The sequence below is a fragment of the Hyla sarda genome, chromosome 8, assembly GCF_029499605.1.
Source record: "Hyla sarda isolate aHylSar1 chromosome 8, aHylSar1.hap1, whole genome shotgun sequence".
Classification (NCBI taxonomy): Eukaryota; Metazoa; Chordata; class Amphibia; order Anura; family Hylidae; genus Hyla; species Hyla sarda.
Genome location: NC_079196.1, coordinates 158,418,980 through 158,443,401, shown reverse-complemented (window position 1 = coordinate 158,443,401; position 24,422 = coordinate 158,418,980). Strand labels below are relative to the sequence as shown.

Below are 24,422 nucleotides of genomic sequence, written 5' to 3'. Positions count from 1 at the left end.
TTTCAGTACTTACCTGCCAGAACTGGGCATTTCCTGTTGCATTTTGTTCTCTAAACTACAAATTCCACAGTTCCATGTTTGAAAGTTTGAGGTCACTTTCCTTCCTCCCACACATCAGCCACCACACCCATTGAAACACAGTGTTGTCTAACCAGGGGGCCTACAGCTGTTGCAAAGTTGAAGCAGACAGGCTCCCTCTGATCACCTGACTAATGATGTCAGGTCTCGGCCGGGGAAAAATCTGAGTCATTTTGTATGCTGTTAAAAATAAATATTGGGGCGATAATCACAGAAGAATTGTGAGAAAACCGTTACACACAGGTACAGACACTATATTATGAATTACACTAACTTTACAGCACCTGTAGCATAGTCAAATAAAAAAAGATCCTGGAATACCCCTTTAAACAGGGTCAGTAACACCAAGGGAATACATGAGGCGCTGCCCTACGTTTTTTCTCTCTATAGATTGCATTATAAAAAGGTAGGTAATATTCGTAACCAAAACCAAAAAGTGAATTGAGCCTTAGCAAGACATTTACTACCTATTCTTGTCTATGACTTTCTGGCAGTTTCCTGTGAGATGGTTGTCCTGCACTGACAGGACACAGCAAATATATACTTTACACTTAAAGGAGTAAAGCAGCCATAAATACTTATCCCCTATCCTGTGGATAGGGGGATAAGTGTCTGATCGTGGGGGGTCCGACTGCTGGGACACGCCTCCGCGCAGGAGGCGTGTCAGCTGCAGCATGACGCCATGGCTGACACGGCCCCTCCATGTATGTCTATGGGAGAGGAAGAGAGGCAGCATTCGTGAATCCCCACCTCTACCATAGTCTGTCAACCTTACTAAGACGCTGCGGACGGCACACCTCCTGCACGGGGAGAGCTGCAGAAGGGTCCCATACAGGAGATCGTGGAGGTCCCAGCGTTCAGACCCCCCACGATCAGACACTGCGGATAAGAGATAAGTTATATCAGGCTGCATTTCTCATTTAAGTATTTGCATGTAGTACTTTCTTTTTCCTGGGAGACCCTATGACTGGTGAATAGGATAGAGCAGAGACAACAGTAATTCAACTGCAAACTAAACAAAATACAATTATGGAGAATGATACATACTGTCATTTGGTGTAGTTGTCGCAAGTTCCCGTTGTTGCACATAAAGAAATTTGTCAGCTCCAACAACCTGGGTTGTCTGGCTTCTTAAATTTCTTGCTCGCTCCTAGAGGTACACAGGTAAAAAAAAAAAAAAAAAAAGAAGAGGATACCATAAAACATATAAAACTTCAATATACAGTTTGTTATGAACAACTACAGTAGTCCCTCAACTTACAATGGCCTAAGGTTACAAGTCTTTTCTGGTCTATTGTAACCATAATCAGCATATAATACTACAGACAGTTCAGATCTGCGAAACATGTCAATGGCTGGAAGAAATGACCAATCAGAGTAGACATCACTGGTAACACACCTGTATTACTGAAGTGCATGCACTGAATGGCTGTCTACAGTACATGGTGGTATTACATGTTCTGTACTACTTACCTGTGCCAGGGTTAGCTACTCCAATGGACACCTGGTGATGGCGGCTCCAATTTACTTTTTTGGGGCACACTTTGTACTGTACATAACCCTAAAGAAGCTTCTGTTCTCTACAGTGATTTACAGCTCCAGCAGATATTTCTGACTTTTATATGTAAGGGCTTTCTTTATTCTTGGTGGCTTCAGAACCAATTTCCAGGCTCCATAGAGTTATAGTTAGAGATGAGCGAACTTACAGTACCGTCATGAACTTCTCGGCTCGGCAGTTGATGACTTATCCTGCGTAAATTAGTTCAGCCTTCAGGTGCTCCGGTGGGCTGGAAAAGGTGGATACATTCCTAGGAAAGAGTTTCCTAGGACTCTATCCACCTTTTCCAGCCCACCAGAGCACCTGAAAGCTGAACTAATTTATGCAGGAAAAGTCATCAACTGCCGAGCCGAGAAGTTCGTGACGAATCGAATTTACTGTAAGTTTGCTCATCTCTAGTTATAGTCTCAACATACAATGGTTTCAACATAAAATGGTCATCCTGGAACCAATAATTATTGTAACTAGAGGGACTATGTATAACTGGATTACTTCATGTCATTCACGTCACCCACATTAGGTCAGGATAGGCCATCAATGTTTAACAGGAACCTGTCAACTAGATTTACCCTATTACAATCTGCAAAACATAACAGAGCCTAATATAACATTTCCTACCATATGTGGATGTCAGAAGTCCCATGTATAAATGTGCAGGAAAAAAAAAATGACTTTCATAGTACTGTATGTCAGAGAAAACCCTAAAGGAATCCTATTTTTTAATTGAGAATAGCACCCCTTGTCTTCTAAAAATCAGCAAAAGTGATGGTTTACCCTAGTAATGAGAAATCAATGGCTTTGGTAAGAAAACCCAAATAGTCTGAAATCATATCTGCGCACCGACGGGCACGGACACATTCACTCCTTTGGCCGTCACAGCTTCGGTCGTAGTCAGCTAGTGACTATGATTGGCTCATTATTTTAGAGCATCCGACTCTTGGATGTGGAGACTTGAACTACACATTGGGCCATACAATTGCCAAGGATATCATGTGACGTGGCACATCACAAGGCAGACAGGGCACACTCAGTACCCACCAACAAAGCTCTGGTTAGTAGGCCCTATGACAGACGTGCATGAATAGCGAGTTTCTAATACCTAGGTCTCCAAACTGTGGAACCCCAGATGTTGCGAAACTACAACTCCCAGAATGCCCGGACAGCCAGCGGCTGTCCGGGCATTCTGGGAGTTGTAGTTTCGCAACATCTGGGGTTCCACAGTTTGGAGACCTAGGTATTAGAAACATGCTGGGAGTTGCAGTTTTGCAACAGCTGGAGGTCCACAGTTTGAAGACCACTGCTCTAATAGCATACCATGACCATATATCCTTATAAAATGTTATCACACGCATTAGATATATAGAACTCAGTTCCATTCATGTGAACAAGGCTGTATATACCTGCAGATGAATAGAACAGTGGCAGAAATGCTCCCATATAATCCTAAATGACCCGATCACCTGAGCTGTCTGCAGATTATAGATTATAATGTCTTAGTATCCTGCCTACAATAGACAGCCATGGCATAACCCGCCTTTCCATATGCCACCACCGCCATCTGGTCAACCAGAAGTGACATAGAGGGCAGCTCTGGCTGTACTGTTGCCTAAGCAACCATGCTATGCCAGCAGCCTCTTTTGCGAAGCTGTTACATTAGGCCCCTTTCACACTACAAAAATTCTCAGTTTTTAAACATCCGTACAAAGTTCCGTCTGAAGACGGCAGTAACAAAATCCTATACGGCCGTTAGAAAATCCCATTATAGTCTATGGTATTTTCTATTTTAACCCCCCTTATTGATAACAGATGTTATTTTGTGACAGAAGATAGTACGGAAGAAAATAGTTCATGAACTATTCATCTTCCGTCACAAAATAACGGACTATAACGGGTTAAAACGGCTATTAGAAAGTCCCATTATAGTCTATGGGATTTTTCTAACGGACGTATAGGATTTTGTTACTGCCGTTTTCAGAGGAACTTCGTACGGATGTTTAAAAACGGAGAATTTTTGTAGTGTGAAACAAGCCTTACTGTTTTGCAGCAGTGACGTCCAGTGACAAGCAGTTGCCTTAGCAACCACAGCACCTGACCACTGCTCCACTTCAATGGAAAAAAAAAATTATATGAAACGTACCGTATTGTCTGGGTAGAAAAATCTATGCATTACAATCACCTGGAATGTCAACAGAAAAACGCAGATGCTATCAGGTATGCATATGGCTGCACAGAAGCCTAAGACAAGAGCAGGAATAATAACGTCACCTATAAACCCCCGGTTACACACAGGGTGCGGCCTCTCACCTCCAGCTGAGGACACGTCTGTAGTATCCGGGCGGCGGGCAGGCTGACATCTAGCCTCCGGCTGTCAATGAGTAGGGGCATGGCTGCAAAACTCTCAATGACTGCTGCCAAACTTCCTCTACAATGGCTCTGTCAAGCCAAGTCAGTCACGACATGCAGCATGGGAGATGTAGTCCGGTTATGGGAGGAGACTTATGCTGAGCTCAGCAGGCGGAACTACAATTCCCGGCATCCTCTCTGCGCCCTGTCCTGACAGTCTGCAGATCTCCGGTCAGGCACTTGGGAGAGGCAGGAGGCGGGTGTTCGTGAGGGATGGGTGTCCGTTCTGTTAGTACTGTCTAATGTGGGTGCGGTGCGGTAAAAAGCTGGACACCATGCCAGAAACCCAAGGGGCCCCATTAAAGTCAATGGGGTCCATCCGGTGCCGTTCACATCTGTGAGTCATGGGTCCTTCATGATGGAGGAGAACAACGGGAAATACAATGCAGGTGTGAATCTAGCCTTAGGGTCCAGATCTGCTGCGGATTTAAAATGGCAAAATCTAGACTTTGCAGGGCAATTGTTATATATGGGATTTGTTTGTAAAATCTGCAACTAAATATACAGTCCGTCCAGTGTGTGTGAATAAACCCTAGGGGCCCATTCAGACTACAAAATCTCTGCCTAGAAAAATTCTTAAAGGGCATCAAGCACTGGCAGAACCAATCGGTGCTAGGACCACTCTGAGTTGCGTCATCTCCATAGACGGCAAGGTATATCCGAGGCAAGGCAGATTCCGTCATCCATCATTTTCACAGTGTCAATGGTGCAGCAGAATATGTGTTAAGGCTATGTTCTCAGAATGTCCGCACGGAAAATCTCTGTGCGGGCATTTCACTCACAGCGGAGCACTGGCACAACATGTTCGGCAATGCATTCCCTTGCATACTCCAGATTAACGATTTCCGTGGCAGAAAAGTCTTCTGCAGAATTCTGACGGATATTCCATCGTGTCAATTTGGCCTTAAACAGTGGTAGGGTAGGAACATGGTTACCTTTACCAATTTAGTTCAGACAATATTGATTACCCTTTCGGGCATTAACTTACAGTTTGTAGTTTTTTTTTATTTCGTTTTAGACTTTTTCTTGTTCCATTCACTCTTTTATAAAGTAGAAATAAATAAACAGCACATGATATGTAGAGATGCAGAGTTCACACATATCAAACTCTTCAGCCTGAACGTCCAATTTTATCATTGACTTACTATTAGAAAATCAGCAGCAGAAAATCTACAGTATAAAATCTGTCACAGAAAATCTGCAGTAATACCCTCAGGGCCCTTGCACATGATGAAATTTCACCCAATTATCAATTAACACCAGGGGCTAACAGGGCTATAGCCCCGGGTCTCTCATAGGGACGATTTTTTTTGGCCACCTAGGCCGGCCCTGCCGCTGCGCCGCCACTGCTCACTGTTTTAAAGCGGCCTAGGCGCAACAGCGCAATGACCACTTAAAGACAGTGAGCCTGCTGGCCAGCCCAGATGTAGCGCAAGTGACGTTTGTCCGCAGACCCGCGCAGGAGGATGTCACTCATTAGGCCGCCACCGGAGAGAAGAAGCGCTGTGCAGGCCAGGTGAGTGTGTATGTCTGTAATGGGGGTGGGGGGAACTATGCTACCTAATGTGGGGAAACTAAACTGCCTTCTAATGTGGGAGAACTGCTGCTTATCTAATGCTGCAGATTAATGTGAGTTGCATTGCTGTGGAGCTCTTGAATATGCAGTGTAATTTCAGTGTAAATGCAGGATTTCACTTTTGGACCCAGACAGCACAATGCTTTGGGCCGGCCCTGGCACAGCCCGCCAGAAGACGCCGGCCTGCCCCTCTGTTTGGCACTAAGAAGGAGTGGAGAGCCTCGACCTCAGGGGAGCCGTGGCTCAGTGTGAACCTGGAAGGGCTCGGCAGAAAGGTATTTGACCCACATGATGAAGAGGTGGGGTAGAGGTGTTGACAACACCACAACACCACCGCAATCTTATATCCCTCTGTAGATGTAGGAAAACTACAACTCTCAGCATGCCCAGACTGGGCTTGCTGGGAGTTTTAGTTTTCCTACATCTACAGGCACCTTGGTTGTAAAAATAACACTGCATTGAAAGGCTTCCAGTGTGCCTCCAGGTGTTGCACAACTACAACTCCCATCATGCCCAGACAGCCAAAGGCTGTTTGAGCAAACTGAGAGTTGTAGTTTTGCAACAGCTTGAGGTACATTAGTTGGGGAACGCTGCCTTAGAAGCCTTTCAAGGAAGAGTATCACAACCAGGGTGCCTACAGGTGTTTCAAAACTATAACTCCCAGCAAGCCTAGACAGCCAAAGGCTGTTTGAGCATGCTGAGAGTTATAGTTTTGGAACAGCTGAAGGCACTCTGGTGGGAAAACACTCACCTACTGTCATACCGGGCTACCTAACTTATCTACATATGTGCCTACCTAACTGACTAGCTACATACCGGACTACCTACCTAAAAAAAAAAAATGTCTACCTAACTACCTGGCTAGTTACCTACCTACATACATGACTATGTGGCTACCTACGTGCCCGTTTTTACTGAGCGGGACACCAAGGGGGCATTTTTTTTATAGTGTGAAGGCCTATAGATGGGGAGATTATGTAAAAGAGGGCACTGGCACTGGAAAAATGCAGAGTCTAACATGTTTGTCCTGCATATGCTGAAGAGATTAAGTTTTGGCTGGAAGAAGCCGTCATGTTGGTCTGATCCAAATGGAGAAGAAAAGGAAAAAGGACGCCGGTGATCAGAAAAGATGCCATCTGAGTCCCTAGATGTAATTTTATGGCTACGTTCACACGTGCATATTTGCTGCTGCAGATTTGCTTTAGTAGATTTTGCTGCCCACTGACTTTAGGCAGTAGCAAAATCTGCTACAGCAAAACTACAGCAGAAAATCCGCAGGTGTGAACGTACCCTTAACCCCTTAAGGACCAGGGTTTTTTCCCATTTTTGCACTTTCGTTTTTTCCTCCTTACCTTTAAAAAATCATAACCCTTTTAATTTTGCAACTAAAAATCCATATGATGGCTTATTTTTTGTGTCACCAATTCTACTTTGTAATGACATCAGTCATTTTTACCCAAAAATCTATGGCGATACGGAAAAAAAAAATCAATCATTGTGAGACAAATAAAAAAAAAATGTTTGTAAATTTTGAGGGCTTCTGTTTCTATGCAGTACATTTTTCGGTAAAAATTACACACTCTCTCTATTCTGTAGGTCCATACGATTAAAATGATACCCTACTTATATAGGTTTGATTTTGTCAGACTTCTGAAAAAAATCATAACTACATGCAGGAAAATTTATACGTTTAAAATTGTCATCTTCTGACCCCTATAACTTTTTAATTTTTCCGCATATGGGGCAGTATGAGGGCTCATTTTTTGCGCCGTGATCTGAAGTTTTTAACGGTACCATTTTTGTATTGATTGAACTTGTTGATCGCTTTTTATAAAAAATGTTCATGATATAAAAAGTGACCAAAAATACGCTATTTTGGACTTTGGAATTTTTTTGCGCGTACACCATTGAATGTGCGGTTTAATTAATTATATATTTTTATAATTCGGACATTTCCGCACGCGGCGATACCACATATGTTTATTTTTATTTACACGTTTTTTTTTTAAATGGGAAAAGGGGGAGGGGTTAAATTATTAGGGGAGGGGTTAAATGATCTTTATTCACTTTTTTTTTGCAGTGTTATAGCTCCCATAGGGGGCTATAACACTGCACACACTGATCTCTTACATTGATCAGTGGTTTCTCATAAGAAACCACTGATTGATGATTCTGCCGCTTGACTGCTCATGCCTGGTAGGAGACCTTCCTCGTGTCCTACAGCTGTTCGGGATGCCGTGATTTTGCCGCGGCGATCCGGAACAGCCCCCTGAGCTAACCGGCATTGTTTTACTTTCACTTTAGACGCGGCGTTCAACTTTGAACGCCTCGTCTAAAGGGTTAATAGCGCGAGGCACCGCTATCATTGCCGCGCGCTATTAACCACGGGTCCCGGCTGTTGTTAGAGGCTGGGCCCGACCCGCTATGGCCCCGCGTTATAGAAAGGGAAAGGACTCAGGACGTACCGATACGTCCTTGGTCCTTAACAGGTTAATCACTTATATGTGCATATCAAGGCTGAAGATTTATTGCACCATATAACATAAAGTGCTTTGTTTTATGGTGCAATATAGCTTCAGCCTTGATTTGAACACCAAAACCTTGGAGTTGTGCTGTTACTTTCTTTGTCTTTCTGTACTGTGTACAGCTGGTATCTACCTCTATATGGTCCTGTATATAATCACTTATATGGTATACACATCCTGTGTACAGCTGGTATCTGCCTCTGTATGGTGAATGTATTTAGGAATATGGGGGGAGATTTATCAAAACTTGTCAGAGGAAAAGTTGACCAGTTGCCCATAGCAACCAATCAGATCGCTCCTTTCATTTTTAACAAGGCCTCTGAAAAATGAAAGAAGTGATCTGATTGGTTGCTATGGGCAACTGGGCAACTTTTCCTCTGGACAGGTTTTGATAAATCTCCCTCATGGTCTTTTTTATAGTTTATTTTATTTAGTAACAATATAATGTTTTTAGTCATTGTATGGCGGTATTATTTGTTCCTACTGGCAAAACACAAAACTAGCAGTGTGCACCTGTGCACGTGTTTAATTTGTTTAGAGATGCTAACAATTTTAGTTTTTTGTACTGGTATTATTGCTTATATTGGACTTAGTTTTGTTTAGATATGGTCATTACAGTATGGCGGTAATATGTATGTTGATAATATTTTTCCTTGTATACTGTGCGTGATTGGGTGTGAATGAGGGTGTAGTTATGGGCGTGACTGGGTTGTGGTTAGGGGCATGGCTTGGGCTCTAGCCACGATGGACACTATGACCTTGTGGACCTGCACTGTCTTGACGGAAATTAATTTTGCACAAAATGCCGCCAAAAGAGTTCGGAAATGAAATTTCCACACCAGAAAATTCTGCCGAGTGTTAGCAGAAAAATCTTACTGAAAACAATGGGAGCCTGCTGCAAGTGAAATTTCCATCATGTGCATGGGCTCTTAGGGTGCGCTCACATAGCATTTTTGTTTCCGTTTAACATAGTTTTTAAGGGGAAAAAAAATGCCTTGCGGCTTCGGAGGAAGAGCTGAATAAGCACTTTACCCCTGCCCAATGGCAGAAATGTTCCTCCCTCTCCCATAAATCAGTGATTGCTAATAGATCTCAGAAAACCAACTACAAAATTCTTGCTCGTTGATACCAGGTTCCTGCTCATTAATGGTACCCCATGGTTCCAGATACCTGATGGCACTGTGGCCTCTCAGTGGGGACTATGTCTCATATTTGGTGGTCTTGTCCCTCTTTGACTGCCTTTTGGTCTACTATACTAAGTATCATCTGTGAAGTTACGGGAACTACAGTCCCAAGATCACCTTGCTATTTATGTTCGAGATGTCTCACTCCACCTTTAAGGAGTCCTTGCTGCAGGGGCGTTATTCCCGCATAGGTGGTGGTCCCCTGACCCTCCCACTATTGGAGAGAAAGTAGCACACCTGCAACATATGGAGGAACTGATTGCCTTGACCCCTGCTGAAACTGATCGCGGCGGTAGAACGTGGCTTCCCTGGATGTCCTTCCAGGCCTCCCCAGGTACTGCACCCTCTCTGATTGTGGAACTCCAGTGGCTCCTGGGTCACACCCCCACTTACCTCCCATTTCCCCCACCATTTTTTTTCTCTCTTTCTCTGTGTCTCCATTTTCCTATGTCCCTCTCCTTATCTTGTCTGTTCGTCCTGTCTGTTTGCCTTGTTGATTTCAGACATTTAGAGCCCTCTTTCCTTTTTCGCTGAACAATCCCTTTCAGGATGTGTTTTGATGATTTGTCAGTTTTTCATGATGGCCATTTTGCTTGCGGGGCCTCCGTCTTGGTGGCCCCTTTCCACCGACCTCTGGTTGGTCTGTTTCTTTGCTCCTTCTGCTCGTACCGCATATTGTTATTCTTTGTGTTTTGGACCTTGGTCCAACTTGCATATTTGGTGTTCTTGTTGTTTATTTCTTTTAGTGCTTATTGAAATAAACTATTCATGAAGGGAAAAAAATATGTTAAGAGATAAGAGCTGAAAATAGATGCATACAAAATGGATTGCATACACAATAGCGTAGTTGACTACATTTTTGTATACAGCAAAATTAAATGTACCGTAACAGAGATGGAGACAAAAAGAGGTTGTGAATCCACCCTTAGCTAAATGATTGTAATGTGTATGGTAGTGGTCCCCAACCTCTGGCTCTCCAGTTGTCACAAAACTATAACTTCCAGCAGGCACAGACAGCAAAAAGGGAATTGTAGTTTGGCAAAAGCCAGAAAGCCACAGGTTGGGGAACACGGTTGTATTGTGAGAGCAGGATTAGCTATAACATCAGGCACCACTTCTCCTAGGATGACTTGAAACATATCTGCATACTCCAATTATAGATATTTGTTGGACAGTTTATTATCACCCATAGACATGGCTCTGTTCACAGAGTGGTGGTAAATGTTAGAAGGTATGGCCCAGATGTATACATGTCAGCAGTTGAAACCCATTAAAGGGAACCTGTCACATTGACAATAAAGTCAAATCTGCAGGCATCATGTTTTAGAGCCTGAGGAGATTACTACACTGCTCAAAAAATAAAGGGAGCACTTAAACAACACAATGTAACTCCAAGTCAATCACACTTCTGTGAAATCAAACTGTCCACTCAGGAAGCAACACTGATTGACAATCAATTTCACATGCTGTTGTGCAAATGGAACAGACAACAGGTGGAAATTATAGGCAATTAGCAAGACACCCCCAATAAAGGAGTGGTTCTGCAGGTGGTGACCACAGACCACTATGAGTTCCTATGCTTCCTGGCTGATGTTTTGGTCACTTTTGAATGCTGGTGGTGCTTTCACTCTAGTGATAGAATGAGACGGAGTCTACAACCCACACAAGTAGCTCAGGTAGTGCAGCTCATCCAGGATGGAAAATCAATGTGAGCTGTGGCAAGGTGGTTTGCTCTGTCTGTCAGTGTAGTGTCCAGAGCATGGAGGCATTACCAGGAGACAGGCCAGTACATCAGGAGACATGGAGGCCATTGGAGGGTAACAACCCAGCAGCAGGACCGCTACCTCTGCCTTTGTGCAAGGAGGAGCACCGCAAGGGCCCTGCAAAATGACCTCCAACAGGCCACAAATGTGCATGTGTCCACTCAAATGGTCAGAAACAGGCTCCATGAGGGTGGTATGAGGGCCCGACATCCCCAGTTGGGGGTTGTGCTTACAGCCCAGCACCGTGCAGAACGTTTGGCATTTGCCAGAGAACACCAAGATTGGCAAATTTGCCACTGGCGCCCTGTGCTCTTCATAGATAAAAGCAGGTTCATACTGAGCACATATGACTGACATGACAGAGTCTGGAGACACCGTGGAGAACGTTCTGCTCCCTGCAACATCCTCCAGCATGACCGGTTTGACGGTGGGTCAGTAATGGTGTGAGGTGGCATTTCTTTGGGGGGCCCTCTATGTGCTTGCCAGAGGTAGCCTGACTGCCATTAGGTACCGAGATGAGATCTTCAGACCCCTTGTGAGACCATATGCTGGTGCGGTTGGCCCTGGGTTCCTCCTAATGTAACACAATACTAGACCTCATGTAGCTGGAGTGTGTCAGCAGTTCCTGCAAGAGGAAGGCATTGATGCTGTGGACTGGCCTACCCGTTCCCCAGACCTGAATCTGATTGAGCACATCTGGAACATCATGTCTCGCTCCATCCATGGTATTATCTACATTGTTAACAACAGGTACACTTTTTAATGGGAGTTACACAAATGGCAGAGCCTCGCAAGCTACTCTGTTTATGTAAATCCAGGAGTAACGTAAACAGCCAGTGGCCTTTAATGTGTCTTACTTACAACAACATACAGTATTTCACAGGGCCACAACACTGTTTTACAGGCTGTGCACTCACTTTACACTGTAGCAGAGTGTAATCTCTTCAGGGTTGTCTCTCAAATGTCAGGGGTGGACTCACTTATGTGAGATAATGTATTTCTTATTTATATTGAAATATATATGTAGAAATATAGTTAACTAAAAGAAAGAAGATTTGTTTCTGTATCTTTGTTTGTTCACTTAAAGGTGGTAGGTTCTGGGGAGGCACAGAGTATTTTATTTTTTAATCGGAAAAAGGGGGTAGCAGTCCCAATAAATTTGGGAACCTCTGGTGTAATGTAATAACCGCAGGATGCCTTATTTTATAATAAAATAAACAGCAGGAAACGTGGATTTTGGCAACTCCATCCCTGATGCAGCAGAAATCCAGGAGATGTTTATCAGATTTGGTAATTCTGTGGACACTGTAACCTGGTTCCTGTTCTTTCCTGGGAGAAGAAGTGTTTGACGTGCTCTTCTGCTCCTAAAGCACACTTGTGAATAGAGACTTATGGCCTTTACATATATCTCATGGCGTTTCTCTCTGGCACTGTAGAAAAAGAACTAGAGGGAAATGGATGATAGAATTGATCCCACTTCACAATCATACAGCATATCAATTTGGACGCCGGACGGTCAGTCACACCGTATGGGGGAATGCATTTTGCTGCGTTTCCCTGGTCCGGCCTACACAATTAATGATTGACTCTTGTCATCAGGTTTGGCGAGTTTTAGCCTGGATTCACTGAGCCGGATAACAGACATATGTGAACCCAGCCTAAGAACTCTGCTGGTGCATCTATCTATATGTAGAAACACCAGTGATTCAGCAGTACACAGTCATACTATGGTTAAAGTCACTTGCAATGTGTTTCCTTTCTATTCTGATGCAAGTGTGTTCACATATACTAGTTGCACTAAGCACAGTTTTGTTTTTGTTTTCTAATCCAAAACTGATCACAACTGATGTTTTTTCTACTGAAAAAGCATCAGTTGCCATAATGTTTTTTTTAATTTATTTTAATAACCAAAGAACACTATTCCGAAGCATAATTTTTGGAAGATTTCACTATATGTTCCCGGTATAAGTTGACATGTTTATAAGGGATGGTAAAATATATCACTTCCTACTGGAAGCAGCTCCATACACTTTAAAAGAAGAACTCCAGCCATGATTAACTTATCCCCTTTCCACAGAAGAAGGGATAAGTAGCTGATTGGGGGAGATGGGACCCCGGTTCTCTCACTGAGGATTGCTGGTCATCTACCGGTAGGATAGGGGATAAGTTTTAGATCGCAGGGAGTCCATCTGGTGGGAGCCCAACCTAGGAGCTGTCTCCATACCTTTCCAAGGGGCTGCAGGTCCTCCGGTAGTGGGGCTCCCAGTTTGACAGAAGTCTCTTCTGGGGAGCAGCCGTGAGTCTGCCTGTGGGTCCTGCAGGGGATTCGGTGGGGTCCTGATAGTCTTCATCTCCGTTCCTTCCCTTGGCAGCGGCGTTAAGGAGGTGGGGGCTGTGGAGTAGCGCAGTTTCCACCAGCTCTCCCGTTTCTGGGGCCAGAGCGTCGCTTACGCAGCAACACCGGTAGATGTGACGTAAGCCCGGCAGTGTAACATCGCTTCCAGTTCCAGCTCCATTCAAAAGGGGCACGGGATTTTTCTTTTTCGGATTCCCCATTGGTGTTCTCAGTGTACGGAACCCCATGCACAGCAGGCAGCCAACCCGCACCAAATTCCACAGCAGCAGAAGCCCGAGCCTGCAGCAGTACAGCAGCCCGTAGCAGAAGTATCCAGTGGCAGCAATTCCAGCCTGCAGCAGCTGAGGAAACCATTCCTGGTTGCCCTGCATTATTTTGCAGAAAGAATTCCTCCAGCATGTCGGGGCATTCAACAGAGGGAGGTGGACGCTCCAAGAAGAGTAGTTCAAGCCTGGCTTTCAATTTCCTTCCATATTCTGCTAGCTAAGTCAGGCTATTGTTTTGTTTTGTAGGGTATTAAGAAGTCTTCTTCTAAAACCAATAATAAAGAATGTGCAGAATGTAGGAAGCCATTAGATCCTGCCTATAAAAAATCTATATGTGTAACCTGTATTGAAATTATCGTCACCCAAGAGTGCTCTGCAATTCCTAGCAACCTAAGAGTAATGATCCGAGAGGAGATAGATTTATCCCTTAAAGGACTAGGAATTGACGGGAATGTGGGTGCTTCAGCCTCCTCTGTGGTAACCCCTGCTATTTCCCACTCCCCTAGTGTTCAAGAGAAAAATCTTACTCTATATTCCTCCTCTGATAAAGAGCAGGAAGAATTTAAATCCAAATTGCTATTTTCTCCAGATGATACTGATCAGCTCCTTAAAGCAATCTGTCTAAAGGCTTATCTTGAGGAGAGAGAAAGACGGTCATGGCTGAAGATGCCCTTTATGAAGGCTTAGGCCCCAGGAAGTCCCGTACATTCAATTTGCATAAAGTATCAGGCAAATAATTGATAAGGAATGGGAAGATCCTGAAAAGAAATCTTTCCACCCTGTCACAACAGCACCACCAGAGAGATGGACTCCTCCTCCAGGAACAGAAAACCTAGAGTACAAAAAGGATGCACATCTCTCTCTGACTCAGTGGTTTCCTGTTCCTGCAGGAAGCCTGGAGTAGTCCATGCCTCGGTGGTGTGGATATCGTGATGGTGGGGGGCCCAGAGGAGGCTATTCTCTCCTACTTGGGAGAAGGATCGGGGCCTCCAATAACCCCCTGGTTGGGGTTTTTTCATTTTGTGCCCCCAGCAGCGGCATTCCGGCGCTGCTGACCGCCTCCCTTCGGGCCTTCATCACTGCTCGTGGCTAGCCTGTAGTTGCGGGTCAGGCCGCGCTTTTACCTTATATGTGGTTTTTTTGAGGGGGTCCGGAGCTCTGGCGGATTCATGCAGGGAGCTCTGTGGCTGCGACCTTATGTAGGCGGGGCTAAGAGGTCACATTATAGTGACGGCTGGGGAGGAGGGGGGCGCACGTGATGGCAGTTGTGATGTCAGATGCCGTGGTCTGGGCCTTCCAGTTTTAAAAAGGAAATCCTTTCTGCTGTTCTGCCTCTGTTACACATAGGACAACCGTCTGGAAGCTGAAGCTGCAGGTGCTGGCCCCCAAGAGGGAGAAGTGTGTGAGGAAAATGAGCTCCATTTGGGACGATTCTTCCAAGCCGGACCGTGCGGATTCCAGGACTGCTTCTATGGTATCATTTCTTGCGGAGGGGTGAGTGTTATGGCTCTTTTTTGTCCATTTTTCTCATAAAAGTTATTTTATTTCTTAGGATACTCCTAGTAAGGCTGTTAAAGGAGTAGTCCAGTGGTGACTCAGTGATGAGCAACTTATCCCCTATCCTAAGGATAGGGGATAAGTTGCAGATCGCGGGGGGTCCGACCGCTGGGGCCCCCTGCGATCTCCTGTACGGAGCCCCGACAGCCCGCGGGAAGGGGGCGTGTCGACCTCCGCACGAGGCGGCGGCCGACACGCCCCCTCAATACAACTCTATGGCAGAGCCGAAGCGCTGCCTTCGGCAATCTCCGGCTCTGCCATTGAGATGTATTGAGGGGGCGTGTCGGCCGCTGCCTCGTGCGGGGGTCGACACCCGCTATCTGGGCGGAAAGCCGGGGCCCCGTACAGAAAGATCGCAGGGGGCCCCAGCGGTCGGACCCCCCGCGATCTCAAACTTATCCCCTATCCTTAGGATAGGGGATACGTTTTTCACCACTGGACTACCCCTTTAAGAAGACTAAACATAGGGAATGCCTTATGTGTAAAATTGCATTTACACATGATAATACAAAGCCTAACTGCCCAGCTTGCATTAATAGGATCATTGGTGCAGGTGTATTTAAAAAAAATAATAATTTATTACTTAAATTTATGTAAAAAATTTTAGAATCCCCTTCACTAATTATGCAGATGCAAGAGATGGTTAAGAGCCAGATAGAATCTGCTCTTAAAGGGTTTCTACCAGTAGTTACCCCTTCGCAGCCAGTAATGGCCCCTTCTGTTCCTGGAAGAAGGAAGAAGGTATGGTTTCTATTCATTCTGATTCAGGTATATCTGGTTTTCAGTTTTTATACTATGGGTTGTCATAGTTATATATTCCCTACAGGGGATGACTCCCATTCATCTGAAGATGACTTGTCGGGGAAGCCTCTTTTTTTGTCAGAGGATTCTGAGCAATTGATTAAAGCCGTGAGGTCCACCATGGGGCTTGAGGAGACTAAAGAACAGAAGTCTATTCAAGACATCATGTTCGAGAAAGAAAACGTAGAGTTTTTCAGGTTCATAGAACCATTTCTCAATTAATTGAGAGAGAATGGGAGACTCCGGATAAGAAAACTTTCATTCCTAGGGCAATTAAAAGAAAATACCCCTTTTCGGAGTCCGACACTAAGTATTAGGATTGCCCTCCTAAGATTGACGTGGCAGTTTCCAAGGTCTCCAGGAAGGGGTCTTTACCATTTGAGGACTTGGGTACTTGAGGACTGCAGGGGCCATTCTAAAACCCACGGTCGCTGGTACCACTATTGCAAGATCCCTAGTGATGTGGGTTGGCCAGTTATCTTCTTATATGCAGAATGATGTGCCCAAAGAGCAGACTCTTTCCCTGATGACAACAATTAAAAAAAAGCATCTGCTTTTTTGGCGGATTCATCTTCAGACACAGTTAGGTTGTCCGCCAGATCAGCATCACTTACCAACTCTGCCAGAAGAGCGCTCTGGATAAAAAATTGGTCAGGGGAAAGCTCTTTAAAAAGTTTTTAAGGGCAGGGAAGGTGTTAGATGTAGTTAGGGAACATAGCTTAAGTTAGTGTAGAAAAGTTTATTTAGTGATAGGTACTCTTTAACCCCTTAAGGACTCAGGGTTTTTCCGTTTTTGCACTTTCGTTTTTTCCTCCTTACCTTTTAAAAATCATAACCCTTTCAATTTTCCACCTAAAAATCCATAGTATGGCTTATTTTTTGCGTCGCCAATTCTACTTTGCAGTGACATTAGTCATTTTACCCAAAAATGCACGGCGAAACGGAAAAAAAATCATTGTGCGACAAAATCGAAAAAAAAACGCCATTTTGTAACTTTTGGGGGCTTTCGTTTCTACGCAGTGCATATTTCGGTAAAAATTACACCTTATCATTATTCTGTAGGTCCATACGGTTAAAATGATACCCTACTTATATAGGTTTGATTTTGTCGCACTTCTGGAAAAAATCATAACTACATGCAGGAAAATTTATACGTTTAAAAATGTCATCTTCTGACCCCTATAACTTTTTTATTTTTCCACGTATGGGGTGGTATGAGGACTCATTTTTTGCGCCGTAATCTGAAGTTTTTATCGGTATGATTTTTGTTTTGATCGGACTTTTTGATCACTTTTTATTCATTTTTTAATGATATAAAAAGTGACCAAAATACGCTTTTTTGGACTTTGGAATTTTTTTGCGCGTACTCCATTGACCGTACGGCTTAATTAATGATATATTTTTATAGTTCGGACATTTACGCACGCGGCGATACCACATATGTTTATTTTTTATTTTTTTTACACTGTTTTATTTTTTTTATGGGAAAAGGGGGGTGATTCAAACTTTTATTAGGGAAGGGGTTAAATGACCTTTATTAACACTTTTTTTTTACATTTTTTTTGCAGTGTTATAGGTCCCATAGGGACCTATAACACTGCACACACTGATCTCTAATGCTGATCACTGGCGTGCATTAACACGCCTGTGATCAGCATTATCGGCGCTTGACTGCTCCTGCCTGGATCTCAGGCACGGAGCAGTCATTCGTCGATCGGACACCGGGGAGGCAGGTAAGGGCCCTCCCGGTGTCCGATCAGCTGTTCGGGACGCCGCGATTTCACCGCGGCGGTCCCGAACAGCCCGACTGAGCAGCCGGGTCACTTTCACTTTCACTTTAGAAGCGGCGGTCAGCTTTGACCGCCGCTTCTAAAGGGTTAATACCGCACATCGCCGCGATCGGCGATGTGTGGTATTAGCCGCGGGTCCCGGCCGTTGATTAGCGCCGGGACCGACGCGATATGATGCGGGATCGCGGCGCGATCCCGCTTCATATCGCGGGAGCCGGCGCAGGACGTAAATATACGTCCTGCGTCGTTAAGGGGTTAAGGACCCATCCAATTTTCACTGTGGGACCGGCCATTTTTTGCACATCTGACCACTGTCACTATAAACATTAATAACTCTGGGATGCTTTTACCTTTCATTCTAAATCCAAAACAGTTTTTTCGTGATATATTCTACTTTATGTTAGTGGTAAAATTTTGTCGATACTTGCATAATTTCTTGGTGAAAAATTCCAATATTTGATGAAAAAAAATGAAAATTTTGATTTTTTTTAAACTTTGAAGCTCTCTACTTATAAGGAAAATGAATATTCCAAATAAGTTATATATTGATTCACATATATAATATGTCTACTTTATGTTTCCATCATAAAGTTGACATGTTTTTACTTTTGGAAGACATCAGAGGGCTTCAAAGTATAGCAGCAATTTTCCAAATTTTCACATAATTTTCAAAATCGAAATTTTTCAGGGACCAGTTCAGTTTAAGTGGATTTGAAGGGCCTTCATATTAGAAGTACCCCACAAATGCCCCCATTATAAAAACTGCACCCCTCAAAGTATTGAAAATGACATTCAAAAGGTTTGTTAACCCTTTAGGTGTTTCTCAGAAATAGCAAATTGGAGGAGAAAATTCAAAATCTTCATTTTTTACACTGGGATGTCCTTGTTCACCCAGTTATTTAATTTTTACAAGGGGTAAAAGGGGAGAAATCTTCCTAAAATGTGTAACCCAATTTCTCCCGAGCAAGAAAATACCTCATATGTGTATGTCAAATGTTCGGCGGGCGCAGTAGAGGGCTCAGAAGGGAAGGAGCGACAGTGGGATTTTGGAGAGTGAGGTTTTTCTGAAATGGTTTTTGGGGGGCATGTCACATTTAGGAAGCCCCTATGGTGCCAGAACAGCAAAGAAAAAAAAAAAAAAACACAAGGCATACTATTTTAGAAACTACACCCCGCAAGAAACGTAACAAGGGGTACAGTGGGCCTTAACACCCCACAGGTGTTTGACGACTTTTCGTTACAGCTGCTATGTGTAAATTATTTCTTTTTTTTCTCACTAAAATGCTAGTTTTCCCTCAAATTTAAAATTTTTACAAGGGGTAATAGGACAAAATGCCCCCCAAAATTTGTAACCCCATCTCTTCTGAGTATGGAAATACCCCATGTTAGGACGTAAAATGCTTTGCGGGAGAACTACAATGCTCAGAAGAGAAGGAGTCACATTTGGCTTTTGAAAAGCAAATTTTGCTGAAATGGTTTTTGGGGGGCATGTCCCATTTAGGAAGCCACTATGGTGCCAGGACAGCAAAAAAAAAAAAAACCACATGGCATACTATTTTGGAAACTACACCCCTCAAGGGGTCCAGTGAGCCTTAACAACCCACAGGTGTTTGACGACTTTTCGTTAAAGTTGGATGTGTAAATTATTTTATTTTATTTTTTTCACTAAAATGCTAGTTTTCCCTCAAATTTAAAATTTTTACAAGGGGTAATAGGACAAAATTCCCCCCAAAATTTGTAACCCCATCTCTTTTGAGTATGGAAATACCCTATGTGTGGACATCGGTGCTCTGCTGGCGCACTACAATGCTCAGAAGAGAAGGAGCGCCATTGAGCTTTTTGGGGGAAAAAAATTGTTTGGAATGGAAGTCAGGGGCCATGTGCGTTTAGAAAGCTCCCCGTGGACCCCCCCCCCCCCCCGCCCCCACATATGACCCTATTTTGGAAACTACACCCCTCACGGAATTTAATAAGGGGTGCAGTGAGTATTTACACTATTTATTTAGGGCTGTGCAAATGAAAAATTTAATTTTTCATTTTCACGGACCACTGTTCAAAAAATCTGTCAGACACCTGTGGGGCGTAAATGCTCACTGTACCCCTTATTACATTACGTGAGGGGTGTAGTTTCCAAAATGGGGTCACATGTGGGGGGGGGTCCATTGTTCTGGCACTATGGGGGCTTTGTAAACACACGTGGCCTTCAATTCCGGACAAATTTTCTCTTTAAAAGCCCAATGGTGCTCCCTCTCTTCTGAGCATTGTAGTGCACCAGCAGAGCACTTTATATCCACATACGGGGTATGTTCTTTTTTGCTATTTTCCCTTGTGAAAATGAAAAATTTAGGGTAACACCAGCATTTTAGCAAAAAAAAAATTTCTTTCCATTTTTACATCCAACTTTGAAGAATTTTCATTAAACACCTGTGGGGTGTTAAGGCTCACTATACCCCTTGTTATGTTCCGTGAGGGGTGTAGTTTACAAAATGGGGTCACATGTGGGTATTTCTTTTTTTGCGTTTATGTCAGAACCGCTGTAAAATCAGCCACCCCTGTGCAAATCACCAATTTAGGCCTCAAATGTACATAGTGCGCTCTCACTCCTGAGCCTTGTTATGTGCCCGCAGAGCATTTTACACCCACATATGGGGTATTTCCGTACTCAGGAGAAATTGCGTTACAAATTTTGGGGGTCTTTATTTCCTTTTAAAGCTTGTGAAAAAGTATGGGGCAACACCAGCATGTTAGTGTAAATTATTATTTTTTTTTTTACACTAACAAGCTGGTGTAGCCCACAACTTTTCCTTTTCATAAGGGGTAAAAGGAGAAAAAGACCCCCAAAATTTGTAGTGCAATTTCTCCCGAGTATGGAAATACCCCATATGTGGCCCTAAACTGTTTTCTTGAAATACGACAGGGCTCTGAAGTGAGAGAGCTCAATGCGCATTTGAGGACTAAATTAGGGATCACATAGGGGTAGACATAGGGGTATTCTACAACAGTGATTCCCAAACAGGGTGCCTCCAGCTGTTGCTAAATTCCCAGCATGCCTGGACAGTCAGTGGCTGTCCGGAGATGCTGGGAGTTGTTGTTTTGCAACAGCTGGAGGCTCCGTTTTGGAAACACTACCATACAATACGTTTTTCATTTTTATTGGGGGGGGGGGGGGGGGAGACAGAGTAAAGGGGTGTATATATAGGGTGTTACTCTTTATCATGTGTTAGTGTAGTGTTTTTAGGGTACATTTGCACTGGCGTGTTACAGTGAGTTTCCCGGTAGGAGTTTTCGCTGCGGCGAAAAATTTGCTGCAGCCCAAACTTGAAGCAGGAAACTTACTGTAAACCCACCTGTGTGAATGTACCCTGTACGTTCACATGGGGGGGGGGGCAAACCTCCAGCTGTTTCAAAACTACAACTCCCAGCATGTACTGACAGACCGTGCATGCTGGGAGTTGTACTTTTGCAACAGCTGGAGACACACTGGTTGGAAAACCTTCAGTTAGGTTCTGTTACCTAACTCAGTATTTTCCAACCAGTGTGCTTCCAGCTGTTGCAAAACTACAACTCCCAGCATGTACTGATCGCCGAAGGGCATGCTGAGGGATGTAGTTATGCAATCGCTGGAGGTACACAACTACCAAATGGAAAACCAAATGGAACGTTCAGGGTTATTATTAATCTCAAAGCTCTGAATCATTATTTGATTTATAATCTATTTAAAATGGAGATAATAAAATCCACCATTAACCTTTTGTTTAAGGATTGTTTTAGGTCATCTCTAGATTTGAAAGATGCATACTTTCATGTCCCTATTCACATAGATCATCAGAAATATTTAAGGATTGCACTTTTGGTAAATTCTCAACTCCTTCATCACAGTTCTGCACCCTGTCCTTTGGTATAGCCATTGCTCCTAGAGTATTTACAAAAGTAAACTCGTGAAGAAAGATGCGGAGGCACTCGGGTCTGCTGGGGTCAGTTTATTCAGGTATAGGTCATACAATTGCCTGGTCGACGAATCGTTTCGCGCACCTGCGCTTAATCAATGACCCCATTGATTAAACTCAGGTGCGTGAAACGATTCGTCAACCAGGCAATTGTATGACCTATACCTGAATAAACTCACCGCAGCAGGCCCAAGTGCCTCCGCATCTTTCTACACAAGTTAACTCTGTTTTCTGGATGAGCACCGGGGGCAAGCGGAAGGATCCGTGAGTAACGTGGGTGATTGCTCCATAACTACAGAGACTGTGTCCCAGCGGCAGTGCCAACATTTACTGTTTCTTCCTTATTGGATATTTACAGAAGTAGTTGCAGAAATGGCAGCCCATATCCGAGAGGGATTTTTATTCCCTATCTAGATGATTTTCTGCTGGTAGCAGAATCAGAAACAAGTGACATTTTTTTGGTCCCCCACAACTGATATCCTCTGTAAGTTAGGCTGGTTAATTAACTGGGATAAATCCTCCCTTACCCCTAAGTTGTTTTTGGGCATTTTGTTTGACTCTTAAGTACAAAAATCTTTTCTCCCTCCGGCTAAGATAGAAAAGATTACCTCTTCAGTCAGTGAGATTATTAGGTCTCCCTGTATTACTATTAGGAATGGGATGTCAGTCTTAGATTTGTTCACAGCAGCATCCCTGTAGTTCCCTGAGACCATTTTCACTCTCGAGTTTTACAATTAGAACTACTTGGGATGGTTCCCAACAAGATTTGGATAGATGCATTGTGTAGCCCCCTCAAGTGCTGGCCTCTTTAGACTGACTGTTAACCTTTCTAATGGTGTAGATTGGGTTTGTCGGGACCCTTTAGTCATCACTACTGATGCCAGTCCTTGGAGATGGGGTGCTTGTTTGGGTAACCTTAATTTTCAGGGCCTTTGGGAAGAAGAGGTGATTGTTAGATCCTTTAATTTTAAGGAGCTTTTAGCAGTGTGTAGGGCTCTTGAATCAGCTAGTGATTTTATTAGGGGCGCTAATGTAAAAATCTTCTCGGATAATACCACTACTGTGTCTGTCATAAATAGGCAGTGAACTATGAGAAGTCCATCTCTTATGAATTTGTCTTTTCAGGTCCTGGCCTTTGCAGAATCCCATCTAAAAACAATCTCTGCGGTGCATATCAAAGGGGATCTCAATATCAGGGCAGACTTTCTAAGCCGCCAATCGGAATGGCAGTTAAATCCAAAAATATTTTTCAAGATCACAGCCTTATGGGGAACCCTTCAAGTGGATCTTTTTGCCACCAGGCACAACAGACAGGTCAAAGACTTTCTTTCCCTAAATCCAGCAGACAGACCCTTGGCAGTGGACGCACTATCTCAGACTTCGAAATGGGACTTGGCCTACGCCTTTCCTCCCCTGGCTCTTATTCCCAGCGTTATAAGAAAGATCAAAGAGGACAGAGCAACAGTTATACTTATCGCTCCATTCTGGCCACGGAGAGCACGGTTCTCCTGTCTGAGGACTATGTCTCTAACAGACCCCTGGGTTCTCCCGGAAATCCAGGATCTTCTCAGCCAAGGCCTGGTCCTTCATCCAGATGTCCGCAACCTTTATCTGACAGCTTGGCTCTTGAAAGGATAATCTTGAAGCCCAAGGGTCTGTCAGACGCAGTCATATGCACTTTACAATACAGTAGAAAACCAGTGACTACAAAGATTTATTTTAGAATTTGGAAAAAGTTTTAGTCATTTTCAGATTCTACAGTTTTTGATTTGGATAAGCCAAATTATGCCTTTAGCCTTAATTTTTTTTACAAAGAGGACTTGAGAAATCTGCCAGGAGAGTAGGGGAGCTAGCGGCCTTATCTAGAGATGAGCGAACTTACAGTAAATTCGATTAGTCACGAACTTCTCGGCTCGGCCGTTGATGACTTTTCCTGCATAAATTAGTTCAGCTTTCAGGTGCTCCAGTGGGCTGGAAAAGGTGGATACAGTCCTAGGAGACTCTTTCCTAGGAATGTATCCACCTTTTCCAGCCCACCCGAGCACCTGAAGGCTGAACTAATTTACGCAGGATAAGTCATCAACTGTCGAGCCGAGAAGTTCATGACGAATCGAATTTACTGTAAGTTCGCTCATCTCTAGCCCTATCCACTAGAGAACCCTATATGCATATCTTAGATGACAGGATTATTTTAAGACCTGATCCTGCTTTTTTACCTTAAGTTGTCTCAGATTTCCATTTATCTCAAGAGGTTGTCCTTCCGTCCTTCTGCGCGAATCCATGTTCAGAAGGTGAAAATCTGTTCCACATGCATGATGTTTGCAGATGTGTTCTAGATTCTTGCCTACTTCCCAAATCTGAACCACCCATCACCACCACAGACCAAGCATCCAATTTCACCACCACCTTCAGCAGGGAACACAAGGACATCAAGAAAATATTGACCAAGCATTGGTCGGTCCTTTTGCAAGATCCCAACCTTAGGAGCACTCTACCACACAAACCTTCTCATACATTCTGTAGGGCAAGTACCCTACAGAATCTGATTGCTCCCAGAAAACTCAGGTCTACATCCCAACAGTCAAACCCCTCCATACTTTCGGACATCACTGGAAGCT

At 43.9% G+C, this 24,422-nt stretch overlaps 2 protein-coding genes across 9 annotated transcripts in view; one reads left to right on the top strand and one right to left on the bottom strand.

Annotated features, from left to right (window-relative positions):
• The window catches only part of NTAN1 (N-terminal asparagine amidase), a 52,725-nt gene extending 48,583 nt beyond the window's left edge, over positions 1 to 4,142 (bottom strand). For all 5 annotated transcript variants that reach the window (XM_056535910.1, XM_056535907.1, XM_056535908.1 and 2 more), the window contains exons 1-2: positions 3,941 to 4,142; positions 1,126 to 1,228 (exon numbers count right to left, since the gene is read on the bottom strand). In XM_056535910.1, the coding sequence (XP_056391885.1) occupies positions 1,126 to 1,228; positions 3,941 to 4,021 (184 nt within the window). In that variant the 5' untranslated portion in view covers positions 4,022 to 4,142. The remainder of the gene's footprint in view (positions 1 to 1,125; positions 1,229 to 3,940) is intronic.
• LOC130284934 (uncharacterized) lies at positions 3,825 to 23,713 on the top strand. 4 transcript variants are annotated; one of them, XM_056535913.1, is made up of 3 exons: positions 4,294 to 4,428; positions 15,057 to 15,203; positions 22,930 to 23,713. In XM_056535913.1, exons 1-3 carry the CDS (start codon positions 4,423 to 4,425, stop codon positions 23,440 to 23,442), a joined length of 666 nt encoding a protein of 221 aa, XP_056391888.1. In that variant the 5' UTR covers positions 4,294 to 4,422; the 3' UTR covers positions 23,443 to 23,713. The 4 variants fall into 4 exon arrangements, 3 of the variants coding, with proteins under 3 accessions (XP_056391889.1, XP_056391888.1, XP_056391887.1); XR_008847191.1 differs by lacking the exon at positions 4,294 to 4,428 and adding an exon at positions 8,485 to 9,658; XM_056535914.1 differs by lacking the exons at positions 4,294 to 4,428; positions 15,057 to 15,203 and adding an exon at positions 3,825 to 3,847.
• Positions 23,714 to 24,422: the final 709 nt, after the last annotated feature.

What these genes read in the sequence shown, in the direction of transcription:
- LOC130284934 (XM_056535912.1), top strand. Translation starts at nt 9,571, where the DNA reads ATGGAGGAACTGATTGCCTTGACCCCTGCTGAAACTGATCGCGGCGGT. An exon ending in GTCCTTCCAGGCCTCCCCAG is followed by an intron (nt 9,659 to 22,929) that starts GTACTGCACCCT and finishes TTGTCTTTTCAG; the next exon opens with GTCCTGGCCTTTGCAGAATC.